A 20,444-nucleotide genomic window follows, 5' to 3' on the forward strand; every position below is an offset into this window, starting at 1 on the left:
AAGGACACTACTTCCTCTAACTCCCCAGATTTTGCCTGGTCATGGGAGGGGCAGGGGAGGACTTTGAATTCTGATTTGATACTAGATTTTGTATGATCTCTTTGCTTACGCTTTCCACTTCTGCATTCCACCATTGCAGGAACACGGGGCAGAGATTGTTTCCTGCCTGCGTCTCTGTGTGCGTCCTCAGCAGTGTTCAGCGCTGAACCATAAACTGAGGTTCAAACAACATCTATATGGTAGGAATCCTCTCCTTATTCCCCAAGAAAACTTCCAAAGGAGCCCATTTCCAGCTCTGCACAGAGTATTCATCTATACAAAATGTGCATCTTCTGGCATTTACTGTAGCCGGTCAGGAAACGGTTTACCCAACTCATGAAAGTTCTCACGATTCCAAAAATGTTTTCCATTCCACAATGGGATGAACCCGAGCTCTTTAGAAATTTTCACAAAGAAATGAGAGAGAGAGAGAGATCACCAGCCCTGAATAGCCAACAGCCCAGTGGTCAGGGCCCTTGGCTGGGGAGTGAGTGTCTCTACGAACTCTCGCTCACCAGTGTCACAACACACAAATTGTTTTCTCTGGTGTGGATCCCAGGCACGTTCCAGTTTGCAGGGCTCAATCGCACCCCCTCTGCCCCAATAACTATTATATCTTGTTCGGTCTACATGGCAGTGAGTGCTGCACGCTATCTGAGATCAAACCAGATCAGGTGATGTGTCAGTTTGGCAGGGGATCAGTGCAATAGTTTGAGTCACAGGATTGCAAACAAAAATATCATTAGAATGGGAATATTTTACTGACTGTCCCTTTTTTCCCTCAGCACAATACCTTGGGAGCCCACTGATCAAATCTGACATCAAATTTGCAATTTTCAAGACTGTGCATGTAGATTTCAGAGGGCTTTGGAAAAAAAACAACCAGCTCTTAAACAGAAAACTAAGTTCCACTTTAACTAAAGGATGGCTAAAACACTTCCTCCTTCCCCCCCCCCCCCGCCATTTGTCTGTCTTGCCTGTTTAGATATCCAGCTCTTCAGAGCAGGAATGGTCTCTTACGGTGTGTGTACAGCCCCTGGCACAATCGTACTCAGACTGAGGCTCGGGAGCCGCAATTGGCTCTTTAATGTGTCTCTTTGCAGCCCATGATATTAAAACACGGCGTGATTATTAACCAAGCCATGTTATTAACCAATCAGGATGCTTATACTATGTTATTAACCAACTGTAATTGATAAAATAATACTTTGTCAGAATAACCAAGAAAATATATAAATAGGAAATGAAACAATGAATTCACATGACTGTGGCTCTTTTAGGTAATACTGATCACTAATTTGGCTCCTGAACCACTGAACTCTTGAGTATCACTGTCCTAGCACAATAAGTTGGCCTATGGGAATACAATCAACCAGAACTTGCACTTTTGCTGCCCATGCTATCCCAGTTCTGGGAAGACACTGAGGATTTCAGTCTCCAAGGCTCTCAGCCCTGGTACCTTTTATTAATTATTGAAATTCCTTTTTAAAAGTATGGGACATTGATACTTTTCAGCTGATGGGAAATGCTCAGCCTGGGGCTAATTCGTCACTGGGGCCAGCGCCTCGTGCTTTTCAAACCCTCTGCCCGAATGTTAATGATAGGGAGGAAACAAAAACTCAGCAGAGCGACTGAGTCCCTGGGGCTGTTTGCCATTCTTCCTCTCTTATCAGAAGCGCTGTTTGCGGGCGATGGGTGAAGTTGCACTACCGTGATACACCTAACATATAACACCTGGCTAGGCTGAGGGGGAAGGTGCATGGTCTACATCGGCCTCATTGATTGGGTTTGTGTGTGTGCGGATCCTGGCTACTCTGCTTTATGCCAGGGGCCACACCACACCCAGGGCATTCCAGAATCATATGGGTGGGCAAAGGTGGCTTAAAGCCATTCCCCCAGGTGGTGCCTTTCTGAGCTGCACCCCTGCGAGGCATAGCATGGAATTCCAGTTCAGGATTCTAGCCCAAAGGGAATGAAAATAAACCGTCTCAGGGCCCACGGGTGCCAAGCTGGCCATCATTCCCAGATCTCATCCCCATTAACTGCCGTGGCCATTACTGCCTACAGGAGGGAGAGCTCACAGAGGCCCACAGACTCGCACCTCTAGGGGCCCCTTTTGTTTTCCTGCTGACTCAGTACTTGTTGGCGGTGGAAGGCCATTCCCTTTTCAGGCTGTGTGAGTGAAGCAGGCGTGTAAACGAACGCCAAGCCTGTCATCAGTAAGCACGGAGACCAGGAAACAGTACGCCAACGGTTTATTGTGAAGTGCCTATCCGGTTACAATTAGTGTACACGGCCCCAGGGTAGTGGCATGTGGCGTGGCACACCACTGAGGCCTGTATTTATGGAGCTTATCTGCATGCACCGCAGTGCCGAGACAGAGACATTTCCAAGCCAAAGATATGAGACAACAGGCCTATGTGCTATGCTAAAGAGGCACAAAGATTCAGCTGGAAAGGCAGTGGGAAAGGGCCCATCTAGGGATGGGGCCTCAGCAGAGTAGGAACACACTGGATTTCCATGAAGCACAAGGCAACTATGAAAGCAAACTACTTCCTCTGCCACTCAGGAGATGCATCCCCTAAGGAACATGCCCTGCACCCTTCAGGATCACGAAGACTGGACCACTGTATCCCCCTGCCTCTGCTGCAAAATGCATCTGTTACAGTAAGCTGCTCATTCTAACTGGCCTTTTCATAGAGTTCAGGCTTGCTGGAAGCCCTCTCATCAGTGGACCTCTTACAGAACACTGGCCAGAGACCCTCACCTGGCCACACCTGCAGCAGAGGGGACTATTCTTCCCTGCTGTGCCAATGGGGGTTGAACTGCAGCCTACAACAGGTTTGGGCCCTACCTGCTGCTCCAACAGTGTAACACACCATGGAAGAACTTCCCCCAGTGCAGCACTACCATAAGCTGCTGCCCTCCCTTCCCTAGCCTGTTGGGAACAGGGCTGGGGAGGACAGGAAGGCAGGTCTCTGCACGACAGGATCTTGGGCTGCAAATGCGAGCTACTGCCGGTGGATGTGACTTATGCAGAGACCACTTTGGCCACTGGAGCAGCCCAGAACTGCAGGGCTGCAGACCTGACACTGAGCTATCTCCCTCCCCTCACCCCACCCCTGGGCTGTGCCTCCACCGCCCAGAATTGCACCCCAAAACTTTTAGGAAGACATATGACCCTAGGGTATCATGGCCCCTGGGAAGCTGTTCCCCTGGTTAATTATTATCCATTTAACTGCCTCCACTGTTCTTAATCCACTGTTACGAAATTGCATTTTATTTCCAATTGGAACCGCACCTCCCCGACACCGGATCTTCCCATGCTTTTCTCTACGAGATTAGAGAGACTTCTACTCTCAGAAATCTTCTCCCCACGTAGGTACTTGTAGGCTGTGATCACATCAAAACCCTGGACTCCCCTGAAACACTGGGCAAGTCTCCAAGGGCCTGATTTTTAAAAGGCATTCAGGTGCCTAGAGATGAAGATAGGAAGCTAGTGGGATTTTCAAAAGCACCTGGGCACCTAACTCCCTTTGAACTCGTGCTGATCAGTACACCAAATAGCACAAGACTCGTGATAAAATCACGAGAGTTGGCAACTCTGGCGTTTCTGTGGAGCAAGCATTTTTGGGCGGGGACAAGCGTAAAGCTGACAAATCTGTTCTCTGTCAATCATTCAAAAATGTCTGAACAGGAATTCCCTGAAACTTTCCAGCAAATATTCGCCTTTGAGCTGAGACCCAGCCAGGGGTGCAAAGAACTTCAGAAATTTCTGAGCCCAAACAATACAGGGAATTCTCTTGTAATCATAACTCTAGTGTTACGTCCATGTATCCCCCCCGGAGCTGCCTATGGGGACTGCTCTCCCTGCCCCAGCTCCTCCCTGCCTTACTCTCTCAAGGTATGTCTACACAGCAATAACACACCCGCGGCTGGCTCACATCCGCTGGCTTGGGCTTGCGGGACTCAGGCTGCAGAGCTATACGCTTGCAGTGTAGACGTTCAGGCTTGGGCTGGACCTGATTGCAAATGTCTACACAGCAATTTTATAAACCTGCAGCCCGAGTCGGCTGACACGGGTCAGGTGTAGATGTTTTATTGCGGTGTATACCTCAGGCACGCTAAGCCCAAACTTTGACTCTGGTTTGAGCCCAACCCCCCTTTCTGTTCACACACAGATCAGTCTGACTCAGGTCAGCAGGCACTCAGGCCCCGGGTCCTCGGACCCTACTAAGGGAGGTGGGTCAGAGCCCATGTCCGACTGTGATTCGGATCCAATCCCTGTCATTGTGAAGCGTGGACGCAGGTCAAGCTGCAGACGGTCTGCGTCATGCACTATGGATGCATTAGCACGGGTGCGAGACTCAGGTCCAGCAACTGTAAACCCAGGTTTACAACGCAGTGTGGAAGCTCAGGCATGGGCTTAGAAAAAGAGTACAAAAGCCTGGCTCCCACAGACCCGGGTGTACAACACAGTGCAGATGTACCCCCATAGGCTGGAGCGCCCACCCGCAGCTATCCAGGTGGATGCCATGTACCTGAATGACCATGTCTCTCCTGTACTTTGCTCAAGAGTCAGGAGTGTCTGAACTGATAGCCGGTGGCAATGCTGGAAGCCAGGGGTCTGCGTCTCACTATTGCTCTCTCAGGCCCTAATCCAGACAGATCTTGCCCATTCCGAGTTTCAGTAAAGCTCATCATTCTTTACTGAGACTCTGGATGAAGACTCCTGAGCAGATGCACAGAAGGAGAAGCAGGGACGGTACGAACAGCATTAACTTGGAGTAGGGAAGCCCAAACCGCAGGGGGCTTGAACTGTTCAGCTACCACATGACACTACAAGGGAGAACGTCTCACCGGCACATACAGCTGGACCTTACTGTGCACTGATTGGGACAATACCCTTGGACTCCGGAGACTGGGTTCCATCCCCTGCTCTGCCACACACTTCCTGTGTGACCCTGGGCACGTCACAAGTTTCTCTGGGCCTCAGGTCCCATCTGTAAGATAGGGACAACAGCACTGCCCAGCCTGAAGGGGAGGGGCGTGAGCACAAATACATTAAATAGCGTGAGGTGCTCGGATGGTACAGCAATGGCCTATGATAGCCAGACAGACCGACCAACCCCAATTCCAGCACATCTAGTGCTTAACGCTGATGATCCCCTACAAACCGTGGGCCACATTCTCAGTGGGTGCCGTCAACGGAGACTCTGGGCCCATCTAGCCCGATGGCTGGAATAAAACACACACCTCGCCAGCTTCGCATCTCCTACCCACTTGCTAACTCCCCCTAGGAGAATCCTAGCTGAAGGGAATTCAGGCCTGCAGTTTGCTTCAATTGCTCACCTCCCTCACGGTTCAGCAACAACAGCTTGGGCTCCTTAAAGCCTCTCACAAACTCACTCTTGAGAACTGAAGCATCTACAATGAAGTAGGGCGTCTAGGTCTCCATCGCAAACTCCACCAACTTCCCCCGGGCGTGTCCCACGACATCTGGCCTAGCGGCTTGGATACTGCACTTACTCTAGAACCATCTCAGACCTCCCAGCCCTTCACAAGTGACTGTGAACAGATGGGCAGGGGACTAGCAGCCACTAATGAGATCTGCCAACGGGAGTGTCTATCGGTGTCTTACAAGAATCTTCCCAGCCGGCGGAGTTGCCTTGGTTTCAGATCAGCCGGGCCTCTCCTTCCATCTCGACCTGCGGGTCGCACACTCCTGTGAAGTTTATCTCTTTGCTGCTGTTGCCGACGGCAGAGTTGAGGCTGGGACTGCGTACACCGGAAGAGGGAGAAGGGTGTTGAAAACCACCATCTATTACTGACACAGCTCTCCCACTCATGTAGATCTCCAAATATCTCAGAAGCTGCTTCGGTTTCTTTTTGGCAAATGCCTCCAGGTCTGGGAAAACGGAGGGGAGGAAAAAAAATCTAGTATCAACATAAAAAGACACGACACTGGGATGGAGATGGGGCAGCCTGAGCCCCACGTGTTTTCTGGAGTAACACTATTCTGGTATATTTTTAAGCTTTACCCCTAGAGTTTGGTCCAGTGTCTCCTTAGGCATGTGCTTCTCTCTCAGGACAGAGCATGTAACCACAATGGCTATGAAGGGCTGGAACTTGTAGCTATAAAACATCTTTGGAAAAATCATTTCCTCATTGTCCAAGCTTGGGGTCTCACCCTGAAACCAACTGAAATACACCCAATGGATCATAACAGATGGGAAAGCCCCAGGTCTCCAGGGAAGAGCATAGACCACATGGGTGGGGATGGGGGAGAAACCCCAAACTATTTGTGAAAAGAAAAGGAGTACTTGTGGCACCTTAGAGACTAACCAATTTAATTGAGCGTAAGCTTTCGTGAGCTACAGCTCACTTCATCGGATGCATTTGTGGTGACCCAAGCTTCACTTTTTGAAGATGCTTTTTCAGCCCTACTAAACACAACCATCTTGCTGCTCACCAGGCAGATTTTACCCTCTTTTTATTTTTTGCGCTCAGAGATAAATTACCCTGCTGTGCCTCTGATTTGGTTTTTACAGAAAGAAAATAGGGTTGATTGCTGTAGCTAAGGCCCAGTGCTACAACATATATAATTACATTAAAAATACATTAAAAAATTGTTAATCAGGTTGTAAAGTCAAGCACAGAAAAGTTAAGAAATGGTTGAATTAAGGTTGCCCCACGACACCTTAATTCAGCCCGCTTGTGTTGTAGACATTATGATACAGTCCTTAATTACATGATTACATCCTATTTCTTCCACAGGACCCTGGCCTCACTCAGTGAATGGGTGGCTATTCAAGATTTCTTTTTATCCGATTTAGTGAATGCCGCAGGTCTAATTTGATGCACACCACTCCAACCCTACAGGGAGCACACGATGGCTAATTTCCTCCTGGGTTTTTTTGGGTGCTCATCGCTGTAATATCTGAAAGCCTCACAAATATTCACCTAAGAAATGGTTGAACTATTTAAAAAAAAAATTCAGCTCAAGGCAGAAACCTGCTTTGGAAAATTTCAGCCCAAATAATTCAAGCTTGGTAAAGTCTTAACCAAATGAAAACAGGGTCTTATGGAAAGTGTTAAGCAACCTTAATCATAGGCCTCACTGCCAACTTGGCTTACAATTAAGGGTGAAACATTGAAATTTCACACCCACATGAACACCCACACAAACATACTTGGCAGAAAACCACACAAGCAAGGAAATGAGTTAACACCACACCTAAAATATATAACTTCTACTTCTCTACTCACATACACCTTCCACTACGTCGGCCAGGTTACATCACCCCCTTAACTTTTCCCTTGTAGCTAGCGGCCAACCTCTGTATTTTGCAATCATGTAACACGCAGAGAGCCTTCTCTGTCTGAGCAGAGGCGCAGCCTAAAGCAAGGTGTAGTGAAGTCTTAGCATCACCCACCCCCCTCCATAATAAACACTACGTTTTCCAAAACGTATTCTTAAAAAGCCCTATCCCTAAAGAGCAGCCACTGTAATTACAACACATGATCAGAGGTGATTAGGTGGGGCTACAGACAATCCCATGTGGCTATTAAAATCCCAGTTACCTTGGGTACAGGATCTTTTAAAGCCCAATGACTCTGAACCAAGAGTTAATGAAGACTCCCTCCTCTATGCCTAGCTTGGGTGTCGGCAGGCCAGTCTCTCACAAATGGTGTATGAAACAAGCAGTGTTTGTCCTGCATACCTTCAAGTTATTGTCCCTTGCTTAGAAAAGATGCAGGGAAACGCACCTTTTAGAACAAAGCCAGAGTCAGAAATTGTTTTCTGTTGTGTTTTCCAGATGACGTAGAGGCGCAGAGAGGTGGCCACATACAAATCGTTCAGCACTGCAATGACCTGCTGTCTGCGGTTACACTCTCTGAAAGAGACAAGGATGGGAATGCTTATCTCTACCCTCTGCCTTCCCAGCAAATCCAGAGGCAAGAGCTACAGAAACACCGCCCTAGAGATCCACCTGAAAGAGAGATTTACGCCAGCCAGAGATTCGTTCCTGCATGGTCCTGCGAACACAGGGAGTTAATGAAGGAAACAAGTTCCCTCTTGAATGATAAGTGGTACAGTAGTTGCAATGGCTATTATTAAATCAGCCTAACACTGTCTGTTAGAACCCCCCTTTAGAACCGTTTATACCTTTGACAAACTTTAACCTTTCCAGCAGAAGTTTCCCATGCTTGGATGCTGCCACTGATTTTTTTTTTTTTAAGCTTAATTTTCAGCATCACAGGGACCCCCACACTGAATCAGACCCAAAGCCCATCTAGCCCAGTTTCCCAACATGGACAATGGCAGCACCATGGATGCCTCGGAGGAAGGGGTAAGAAGCCTGCAATAGCAGACGGGGGATGACGTGCCCCCATATTAGGTCTCACCCTGATCTCTAACAGAGATTGGCTTAAGTCCTGAAGCATGAGGTTTTTTCTCTCTTCCAATACTCTTTTTGCTGACATTAACGACTGTAACTCTGAGCACCACGGCTATATGTGGACCACAGCTCTCTGTTGGCCCGCCTGCAATGATACCCAGGTTCCTTTCCACTGCATTTAGAACATTGCGAAGTGTCTGAATCATGGCAATGTAGAGCTGGAAGTGACCGTGAGAGGTCATCCAGCCTATCCCCCAACACTAAGGCAAGAGGAAATGCATCTAGACCATCCCTGACCGGCGTTTGTCTAACCTGTTCTTAAAAACCTCCAACGACGGGGATTCTACAGCCTCCCTTGATGCCCTATTCCAACATTAACTGCCCTCAGAGTTAGAAAGTGTTTTCCTAACTTCTAACCTAACGCTCCCTTGCTGCAGATTAAGTCCGTTGCTTTTTGCCCCACCTTCAGTGGACATGGAGAACAATTCATCACAGCGCTCTTTATAACAGCCCTTCATATATCTGAAGTCTGTTCTCACGTCCCCGTGCGGTACTGTCAGAGCGGGGACCATTTCACCTTGAAGCATCCCTTGAAATGTGCGTTAAGTACTTATGCCAAACCATCTGTTCCATTGTAGTTAGCTGTGATACTCTGAGTATATTTTCCCAGGCCTGAAGAAGAGCGGTTAAGCTCAGGAATGTGTCTCTCTCACCAACAGGAGTTGGTCCGATAAGAGACGTTACCTGACCTACCTTGTCTCTCTCATGTCCCACTCAGTCTTCTTTTCTCAAGATTAAACAGGCACAGGTTTTTAAACCTTTCCTCACAAGTCAGATTTACTAACCCTTTTACCATTCCTGTTGCCCTCTTCTGGGCTCTCTCCAATTTGTCCACATCTTTCTGAAAGTGTGGCACCCAGAATTGGACCCAATACTCCAGCTGCGGTTTCTCCAGAGCTGAGTAGACAATTACCTCCTGTTGATACACTCCAGGAGCATATTAGCCTTTTTCACAACTTGATCACAGTCTTGGCTCATACTCAATTTGCGATCCATTATAATCCCCAGATCCTTTTCCGCAGTACTCACCACCTAGCCAATTATTCCCCATTTTGTAGCTGTACACTTGATTTTTTCCTCTGTAAGTGCAGTACTTTCCACTTGTCTTTATTGAATTTCATCTTGTTGATTTCAGACCAATTCCCCAATTTGTTAAGGTCATTCTGTTCTCTACTCCTGTCCTTCAAAGTACATGCAACCCCTCCCGGCTTGATGGCATCTGCAAATTTTAAAAGCATTTCTCTACTCCATTATCTAAGTCTTTAATGAAAATGTTGAATAATATCAGACCCAGGACTGAACTATACAGGTCTTCAGTACACACGTCCTCCCAGTTTGATTGTGAACCCTTGATAACTACTCTGAGGACAGTTTTTCAATCAGTTTTGCCCCCACCGTATAGTAATTTCATTTAGATCACACTTCCCTAGTTTGTTTATGAGAGTGTCATGTAGGACTGTGTGAAAAGCCTACTAAAATCAAGATATATCACATCTATTGCTTCCCCCCATCCACTAGGCCTGTAACTCTCTCAAAGAAGGAAATCAGGTTGGTTTGGCATTATTTGTTCTTGACAAATCCATGCTGGCTATCCCTTATAACCCTATAATCCTCAAGGTGCATAACTGATTGTTTAATTATTTGTTCCAGAGAAGTTAGGCTGACAGGTCTGTAAGGTCTCTGTGTTCCCCTTTTTAAAGATAGGTACTATGTTTGTTCTTCTCCAGTCCTTTGGGACCTCACCCATTCTCCAAATGTTCTCCAAGATAATTGCTAATGGTTCTGAGATTGCTTTAGCTAGTTCCCAGGGTGAATTTCTTTAGCTAGTTTCCAGGGTGAATACCCCAGGGTGAATTTCAATGGGCCCAGCTGACTAGAACACATCTAATTTATCTAAATATTCTTTAATCCATTCTTTCCCTGTTGTGGCGTGTTCCTTCCCCCATGTGGTTAATATTAATTGTGTTAAGTATCTGGTCAACAATTAACCTTTTCAGTGAAAACTGAAGCAATATAGGCATTGAACAGCTCAGCCTTCCTGGTGTTGTCCATTATTAGCTCTCCTTCCCTGCTAAGTAGTGGACCTACATGTTCCTTCATCTTTCTCTTGCTCCTAAAGTACTTATAAAACCTCTTCTTCTTGACTCCTATATCCCTTGCTAGTTGTAACTCATTCTGTGGCTTTGCCTTTCTGATTTTATCCCTACCTCCAGGGTCAAATATTTCTTTGCATCTGTCAACGTCGCAAATCATCTGCCATCATGATGCCCAAATTAAGTCCCACTGAAGTTCTCTGTAGGCCTCTCTGCACTTGACTAACCTAAATAACTAACTATACCAGTGCCTGGATATAACCCCAGTCCTGCAGTGCTCCAATTCTCCTCAGTATCAAGCCACATCAGACACTGGAACACACACTCATTTATGTATAAGAGTGCTAAATACATATACAGCCTGACGCATGCAACCTGTCTGAGCCAGAGACAGAAGCAATCCTTCAGCATACGCAATACCCTTGGATAAACAATGCCTTTACTTCCAGATGCAAAGCTAAGTAGAAAGTCCCTGCCTGCTTTACTGGGGTACAACTCTTTCCTCTCTGCATGTGCTCACATTTCAGGCTGGCCTGCGCTACAAAGCAGCACCTCAAAACCAAGAGGTAATTGGGTCTCCTGGCATGGTGGTACATGAAGTGTAGATGAGCCTTTCGTAATGCAGCCTGGGGTCTACACACAGGCTCTAGGGCCACAATGGGCTGTGAACTCACCGAGAAAGATGCTCTTCCCTCAGGGCCTGGATCACAATGCGAGTGATATTTATAGACATGACACAGAAAGGGAAATTCTGGAAAAGAAACAGAATGAAATCAGTGATTCCGCCCCTGTTCTCCTGGATAAGGCCCCTCTTCCCTCCAGCACCTGGACAATGCCCTTCCTTAGGTCTGTTATAGTTAGAGATGGGCCCAGATCTAAACCCTGGATATTGTAAATTCTTTGGGGCAGCGGCCGTCTTTTGGTTTGGTTTGTACAGCATCTACTACAGTGGGGCCCTGATCCATGACTGGGGTTCCTAGGCACTCTGGTGATATCAATAAATACAGATACAGACTCGGGTCAGAGTTGGCAGCTCAAACCTATCTTTCCATTGGGCCAAACCCAATCAGCCCTGACCCGGAGTTTGGCTCCAGTTATTGAACGCACATTTTAATCTGAGGGTTTCGTTCCACCCATTCCCATTATGAAGATATAAAGTCTGGATCTGGATTAATAGATTCCTAGGCCAGAAGGGACCATTGTGGTCTTCTAGTCCGACCTCCTGTATAACACAGGCCATTGAATTCCCCCAAAATAATTCCTAGAGCAGATCTTTTAGGAAAACCTTCAATCCTGATTTAAAAATTGCACTGATGGAGAATCCATCACGGCCCTTGGTAAATTGTTCCAATGGTTAGTTACCCTCCCTGTTAAAAATTAGCGCCTTATTTCCAGTCTGAATTTGTCTAGTTTCAACTTCCAGCCATTGGATCAGGTTATAGCTTTGTCTGCTTGACTGAAGAGCCTATGACCAAACAGAGCTGGGGTTTGGTTCTGGGATACAATTTGGGCCTGTCTTTGATTAAAACATCTTCTCCCTCACCAAAACAAAATAAGCAATGATGGGTGTAAAACAAGTGAAGGAAATTAACATGTATCATGGGGAACGTTTTATAAGTGAGAATTGTTTGGCTAATGGGACTAAAGTTTGGCTAAAGGGAGGCTGTGGAATTGACATCGTCAGATTTATTCAAGGTGCAGAGTAGCCAATGTCTTTCAGGGCTGTGGAAAGACAGCACTATTGATCAGAAACTGGATGAAGCAGAGAATCTGGGACGTGAAAGAGTTTTCCTAGCAGCCAATCGAAAAGCAGGATTCCATGGTTACCTTTCCCTGAAGTTTAATAATAATAAATAAATACCAATCCAGAGTCAGAGTTGAAGAGGGAAAGACATGCCTGTGATTCATGCTGGGACAGCTTGAAAACATCTCGAGCTAGGGGTAACGTCTGAGAGTCCATTACAAAATATAGAATTTGCATTAACCCGAGCAATCCAGTCCCACGCAGGTCTGTCCCAGGATCCATACCTTTAATATAAAAACATACAGCCAGGTAAGCCATGCATGTTCCTGTCCTGAATCACTCAGTATTTGCTCTCCCTGTCTTATTACGTGCCTGCTTTGGAGCATGATGTATATTCTGACAAACTCCATTGCCAGTCCTTATAGTTGCTGAGAAAACCTCAAAAGTATCTACCACGCATTAACTGAGCCAGTGATACCAGCCTGAATTTGCAGTCAGCCTGTGACAACGGCTCTAAGTGGTGTGAACTGCCCCATTCATCTCATGGAATTGGCATTTCCCCCCAACCTGTCACTGAATTCTGCATTTCCACCATGGAATTCACCATTTTGCTGCAACTGGGCACCGAATATATTGTCTCCCTCATCTCCCTGGACCTGCCCGCAGCTGCTCTTGCTCTCCAGTTTTCACACCCAGCAGAAGTTAACTGGACGCCAGGGCAGGCTCCCTGCACTGCTCCATGAAGCCAGGCAGTAGAGGGGTCACAACCTCTCTCCTCTATCGATCCACCATTTGCAGACCAACTTTCCTCTCCAGTGGGCTCAGGCCCAAGCTCGCACCAGAATGCTTTTTAGCCACTTGATGCTTCAGAAGAGTTGCCACACCAGCTAGCAAAGGATTCTGGGATGTGCCTAGGGCCATTAAAAACAGGAAGTAGCGAGCCATTTGGAGACCAAATGGAGAAAAAGAGGGGCTCGTGCTTTGTTTGCTTTGTGTTTTTATGATGACTAATGAGGTGATTGCATTTTGTTGTTTGGTAGGCAGGGTGCTAAAGCTTTTTTTTTTTAATGCTTATTTTTTAGATTATAGAATTCAGCTCTTCTCCATCCTATCTAGCCTGGAAGACTCTGGATAATTGGAGATCATTTTTACATAAGACCCCACTGAATTCTTCGAGCAAAACCTCGTGAGTTTACAAATTCAGAGGATTGTTTTAGTAAACTGCAGAATGTTTGCGTGCCTAAATAAAATGCTTAGAACCTTAACTCAGCTGTCCACGACAGCTAAAATCAGATTAATGTGGGTACAATGAGTGTTGCATGTTACTTTATGGTTGTGAAACGTAGGTACTGACAAAGTGTCTGGAGCAAAAGCTGCAAACATTGGAGATGACATGCTTGGGCCATATCCTAGGCATGGCGAAGATGGGTAGATGATGACAGAATTACATCTGTAGAAGACTGAAAGTGACTACAATCATCAAAAGGTCCCAACTCCAATGATTGGGCCATCTTGCTAGATGTCCAGATGATCCCTGTCCCAGCTGCCTAAAATTGTTCTCTACGGAAGACTGCATGGAGAGAGTGTCGTGAACATCCAAGAAGATAGTCATGTCCCAGCAGGCTCAAAACAGACATGGGAAGAAGCTGTTCATAACCTTGGCCTACCCAACACGGGCCAAACATCACACAGAGGGGACTGGCGCTGGAGGTGAATTTCCAGCTTGGGTAGACATGTGCACACTAGTGCTGATCAAGCTCTTACACTAAATATAGCAGTTCTGCCATGGTGGTGCAGGCAGCGAGACAGCCTAGCCCCCCGAGTGCAATCCTGTACGAGATCCTAGGTATGTACGTGAGCAGCTAGCCCATCCCACTGCCCGCACTGCCACTAAGCTGCCATTTGTAGCATGTTAGCAAGATCAAACGCTCGCATGCACACGTCTACCCCCGCAGGAAATTCCACCTCGAGCTGCTGTGCCAATGACCCCCGTGTGTGTCACTGTGACAAGTGAAAGCAGCCAAGCCTCGTACAGACAGGGGGAAAATACTGATAGTAGTCCAACTCTCAGATGTCGTCGACATTAAGGTAGGATCTGCTGCTGACAGTCAAGCCGAAGTAACTCCATCAACCAACAAAAGTGCAACATGGCTGCCGATGTTCAGGAACATACATACAAAGAGCAGGACCCTGCCCCACAGAGCTTCTAATCCAAGTACATGATGAGAGACAACAGGTGGATACACATAGACAGATAAGGGAGCACAAGGAAACAATAGTTAAAAGATGACCAGTGGTCTCAGCACACCAGCTGTCAAGTTTTTTTTAGGCTTCATGGCAGAGGAGAGCATGATGGAGGGATTTGATGGAAGTGGCTTTTCTGAATAGGCATAAGGAGCCCCTCATGCACGGGAGCACCATGAGAGAGCCTCCCAAGGTGCTTGTTGGAAAACGCCACAGATGAGCTATGAAAGCTGGCATCATTAGCAAAGCAGAGGCGTGATGAACACGTTGATACCAGACAGAAGACAGTGGCTGGTTAGGTATAAGGGAAGACAAGTAGTTTGTGTTTGACCGGAAGGAGAAGGGGCAGCCAGTGGTGGGACACAGAGAGGAGCGATGCAGTCAATGTGACAAGCCACAAAAGCGATCTTTACAGCAGTGTTTTGAAGAGGGGGAAAGATGGGAGATAGCAAGGCCAGAGAGAGGAGGAGGTTGTAGTTGATGATGTGAGACAATGAGAGTTTTACCTGTGTGGGTGGATAAGGCAGGCCACTCACACAGCCTGAGGATGAAGATCTAGAGAAGCGGCCGAGTTGACGATGACATCCAAGTTACAGGTCTGAGAAGCAGCGAGAATGGTAGGGTTGTCCACAGGGAAACGCAGGGAATGGGGAGGACCCATCGGTTAAATCAGAAACTCTGTTTTGGTCATGTTGAACTTAAGCTAATGACTGGACATCCACAAGGAGATGTCAGAGGAAGGCCAGAGTTTTCATGTGGACAGGAGGCAGATCTGGAGCGAAGAGGTATATTTGAGGGTCATCAGCATAGAGATGGTAGCTGAAGCTATGCTTGTGAATGAGATCACCCAGAGACAAGGTGTAGAGGGAGAAGAGGAGGGGACCAAGAACAGAGAATTGTGGAACCCCCATAAAAAGTTGGACAGGGGATGAGGAGAATCTTCCAAAGGACATGTTGAAAGACCAATTAGAGAGGGAGGAGAACCAGGAGAGGACCAAGTTCTGGAAATCAAGGGAGGACAAGGTTTCAAGAAGTTTGAGGAAAACTTTCTCCTGGGAACTATGATTAGCATATGCAAATAGGCAGATATAACTACAGAAGAAGCAGAAGCATCAATCCCTGTTTCTCATCATCAATGCTCTACGTCTCTCCTGTCCACTGCTTTCCATCCTCCTTTCCAGCCACAGCAAGGACCTGTCATGGTCTTCCCTGCCTGTCACCCACTACCTACCCCTGTTTTGATTCAGCCAACCCTCCTCACACTACCACCATGCTAGAGATGCAATGCCGATTAGTCCCATCCTGTCCTATTCAAGTTCACCCACTTTCAGGTAATGGAAATTAGTCCAAGAGAACAGAAGCAGTACAGCCTAGTGGAGAGAGAACTGGACAAACTCAGGAGACTTGGGTTCTAGTCCCAGTTCTGCAAGTGGCCTGCAGGGTGACCGTGGGCAAGTCACTGCACGGCTCTCTGCCTCAGTTTCCCCATCTGTAAAATGAGGCTAAAGATGACCTTCTTTGTAAAGCACCTGAAGATCTCTGGATGAAAAACGCTGTATGAGAGCATGCTATTAGTATTATTATGTAACCTAGGACAAAGACTGCAAGGAGTTTAAGTATAAAAACAAAAGCATTTTTTATTGCAAGAGCACAAGACACAAGCTCGTTTAGGGCATGCAGTATCTGCTACAACCTGTGCCAAACAGCAGCATCTACACAGTACAAGGCAGCAAAGGAATTCGTGGCATCTTCTCCTGAAAACAAAAACCCCACGGCAGTTTCCCTGGTGTTGCTTTATAGCACAGAATAGTAGGCGAATGTATTGACAGAATTGAACAGGCATCTATGGTTCTGAAGGGACAGCAGAATAAGCTGCCTCCATTCTCTCCTTAAACACACTTCAACCCCCACCCCCAAAAGCAGCACACAGGGGCCAGAGGATGGATACCTCCCAAAGAACCTGAAAATTAAAACAAGGAACATCAAAGAGCGTTTTAGGCTTGTAGCATGAAAAGGAATCCACGTCTGCCAGTAAGTCCTGGCTTACAAAACCAGGAAAGCAAACAAGACTAGAGAAAATTAACTGGCCACTCAAACCAATATCAGGGAGTTAATCTCTGAATTCAAGGCAGTGAGAACTAATTTGCTCTCAGCAAGTACAACTAATGGAAGCGCAACACGCAAATTAGCTACAGAGGAAGTGTGAGGATTGGTGAGTTAGCGCCGACGTCACTTAACAGTTGCCCAAGTCGTTTACCTTAGGATACATCTACACCACAAACTTTGGCCGACTCAAATTATGCTGGCATAAAGCTGCTGCAGTTAGTATACCACTTGTGCGCGTGTATACTTGACTCCTTGTGTCAGCGATGTGCATACTCACCAGGAGTGCTTATGTCAATGCAGAGTGAGGTGCACCATGGGTAGGTATCGCACTTTGCAAACCACCACCTTCCAGCGCACTGTGTCTTGGGAGATTTTGGTAATTCACGGTGGGGCAGAAACAAGCCACACAGGGGTGGCCAGGAACAAAGGGTCAGCTTCCCAGCACGCAACTTTCGCCATCCCAGAATGTCACCCATATCCCACCATTTTCATGCCTTTTTTAAAACTCCCAGGAACCCACGTGGCGCTCCTCTCTGTTCGCCATCTCTGACAGAAGCATGGAGCCTGTACAGCTCTGCGTTATTGTCATGAGGGTTGCATGCACAGGGTACACGATCCTCTGGTTTTTGCAGAGAGGCAAGAAGAACTGAATCAGCAGCGAACATGATGCTTTCATGGACAACAGATAGCTGTGGGACATAACGAAAGCCAATTCAAGGTGGTTATTGACGTTCACTGAGCAGCTGTAGAAAGTGGAGTGCCGTTTCTGGGCTCAAAAAACACGCACAGATTGGCGGGATCGCATCATAATGCAGGTTTTTTTTATAGAATGAGTAATGACTGCAGAACTTCTTGCTGCAAAAAGCCATATTCCTGGATCTGTGCGCCACTCTCACACCAGCCCTCCAGCACAGCGACACCAAACTGAGACCTGCACTGACAGTGGAGAAGCAAGTGGCAATAACACTGTGGAAACTTGCAATGCTGGATTTCTACAGGTCAGTGGGAAAATCATTCTGCAGTTGGAAAATCCACAGAGGGGCCGTTGTCATGCACGTATGCAGGGTCACGAACTGTCTCCTGCTATGCAGGACTGTGACTCTCAGCAACGTGCAGGGCATCGTGGATGGATTTGTGGCAACTGAGTTCCTGAACTGTCGTGCAGCAATAGCCAGCACACCTGGCCACAGGGTATATCAACAGAAAGGGCTATTTTTCTATGGTTATGCAAGCGTTGGCTGATTACTAAAACACTTCACTGACATCCATGTTGGCTGGTCAGGGAAGGTGCATAACTCTTGCATCTTTAAGAACACAGAACTATTCAGAAAGCTGCAAGCAGGGACTTTCTTTCATGACCAGCGGATTACCATTGGCGATGCTGAAATGCCCATAGTGATCCTGGAGGACCCAGCCTATCCTTGCTCATAAAGCCATACACTGGCCACCTTGGCAGCACCAAAGATAAGATTCAGCTGTCAGCTCAGCTGATGCAGAATGGGCTTTTGGTAAGTTGAAGGGACGCTGACGTTGTTTACTCACCTGATTGGATCTCTGTGAGAAAAAAATCCCAGGGGTTATAGCTGCCTGCTGTGTCCTGCATACTATCTGTGAGGCAAAGGGAGAAAGGTGGATGTGGAGCTGCTGTCTGCTGAATTTGAACAGCCAGACACCAGGGCTATTAGAAGAGCTCAACATGGAGCTATACATCTGAAGGCAGCCTTGAAAGAACCCTTTGCCAGTAAGCCACAATAATGCATTGTGATGGACTGTGCTCTACCTGGCCCTGAAGTTTTGGGGCCTGTTAGGTGTACATCCATGACTAGAACACTGTTGAGGCACCTATTAATTTTGCGGTGCTTTCTGTACATTTATGATTACTACACTGTGTTTGTCACTGATCCTATGAGTTGTGTCACACTGTACAAAGTAAGTGGGTGCTTTCAGTACTGCTAGGCATTCTGCAGCGCATGTTGGGAACTAACAAAAATGAATTATTATCCAAAAAATATAATTTTATTGAGTAACAAAACCAGTGCAAAAAAAAAAATCTGTGCAATTTAAAAGCACGTACATTAAAACCCTAATAAATTAACAGAACAGAACTTAACAAGGAGAAAGAACATTCCTGTCCATTTTGGCTACACATACAGCAACTGTGGCTCTCACAGGCCAGTGTATGTGAAGCTGTTGTTGTTGTCCTTACTGTCCATTGGTAAAGCAGTAGGGGTAGGGATGCGGTACCTGATGCCCGGTGGAATGTTTGGGGCGGGGGGGAATGTAGGGAAGTGCTAAAATGGAGTTCTTTAAGGGCTGCAGAGGGAGGCGAGCCCATTATTGTTGAACCTGTAGGTCCACAAATGTCTGCAGCATCTGTGTTTGCTGCCAGAGAAGCCCCATTATGCCCTGGTGCATCTCTCTCTCCTTTGACTGTTGGGACTCCTGGACCGCTCTCCTGTCCACTCTTTCCCTCTCCTTACAGCCTGCAACATTCACCCTCCAGGCCCTCTGCTCACAGTCTGATGCAGCACTGGCTTGCAGGATCTCACTGAACATATCATCCCGAGTCCTCTTCTTTCTCCTCATTTACTTCAAGCATTCTGCAGGTGTGGAGGGGGAACCCCTCAAGGCCATGGCAGCGTCTATAGATAAAGCATACAGAGGTACCATTGTTAGCATAGTCACAACGGAAAGCAAAAGTTAAGGTTCAGAACTCCTTTCCCTTGCTCCCCTAAAGTTTTAAACATGACCAAGTTTTAAACATTGACACTTCTGCTTCGGAGTGCTTGTGCCCAGCGCCATTCACAGCACTAGCTGTGGTTACTATGGCCCACAAGGGGCGAGGGAAATTAGGAGGGAATTGCTCGGTTGCATGAAACTAGGAGTACAGGGCACTGGTGCTGAATACTGGCAGCATTTTCCACAGGCGGTGGTGATTTTAGCTGACATCTCACTCCTGAGGATAACAAAGGCACAGAAAACACAGCTGCTGCTGACGTCCCAGAGCTGCCTGAGCCCGTATGCCGCTAGCCTGTTTACTGCAATGGTGCCTGCTGAAGTTATCGCCGATCGGCATGGGAAAGTGTCCTACGGCAGAGGAAAAAAGGCTGCCATCCTAGAAATCTTTGGGAGAGGACCACAGATACCGCCATGGAAATTTCATCAAGATCTCTCAGGAAGATTCAACAACCACCCCTGTGTACATGAAACAAACTGCTATGCATGGCACCCTGCACCTAACTCCACAGGGGAATGAAGAGCCAATAACTACCTCTCTTGGTTGTTCGGCTACCTCTTCTGGCAAGAATAAATGAACAAAAAGGTGATAGCGGTGTCCTGCTAAGTTGGGAGCACTATCGGTACATCATTGTAACGTGAAATACATTTACACACTTACCCGAGGTTCCTTCCCCAGCATTGGGTCACCCATGCGCAAGTGCCAGGACTGACTGGACTGTGGGGGCGTCTCAAACAGGGCCTGGATTGTGGCATAGCTGGACCCTGCTGGTTGCATGTCTCCCATCCTCCTCCTCTTCTTTGCTGTTCATGGCAGGGGTCTGTGTCTCAGGCTCCTCAGCAGTACCTATAGTGCTCTGTGAGGTGATGGTACGGTCTCCACCAAGTATGGCATGCAGCTCTTTGTAAAAGCAGCAGGTCTGTGGCTCATCACTAGATTGACTGTTGGCCTCTCTGGCCTGCCGGTTTGCCTGCCGCAGTTCCTTCACTTTCATGTGGCACAGCTGCTGATCCCTGTCA

General features: G+C 47.1%; 1 protein-coding gene across 4 annotated transcripts in view; it reads right to left on the bottom strand.

Moving 5' to 3' along the window:
• Nucleotides 1–2,277: 2,277 nt before the first annotated feature.
• The window catches only part of ELMOD3 (ELMO domain containing 3), a 74,177-nt gene continuing 56,010 nt past the window's right edge, over nucleotides 2,278–20,444 (bottom strand). For all 4 annotated transcript variants that reach the window (XM_084614967.1, XM_084614966.1, XM_084614964.1 and 1 more), the window contains exons 8-11: nucleotides 12,492–12,622; nucleotides 11,269–11,345; nucleotides 7,810–7,937; nucleotides 2,278–5,947 (exon numbers count right to left, since the gene is read on the bottom strand). In XM_084614967.1, the coding sequence (XP_084471093.1) occupies nucleotides 5,715–5,947; nucleotides 7,810–7,937; nucleotides 11,269–11,345; nucleotides 12,492–12,622 (569 nt within the window). In that variant the 3' untranslated portion in view covers nucleotides 2,278–5,714. The remainder of the gene's footprint in view (nucleotides 5,948–7,809; nucleotides 7,938–11,268; nucleotides 11,346–12,491; nucleotides 12,623–20,444) is intronic.

This window comes from Lepidochelys olivacea, assembly GCF_965140295.1.
Source record: "Lepidochelys olivacea isolate rLepOli2 genome assembly, chromosome: 26".
NCBI classification, from domain to species: Eukaryota; Metazoa; Chordata; order Testudines; family Cheloniidae; genus Lepidochelys; species Lepidochelys olivacea.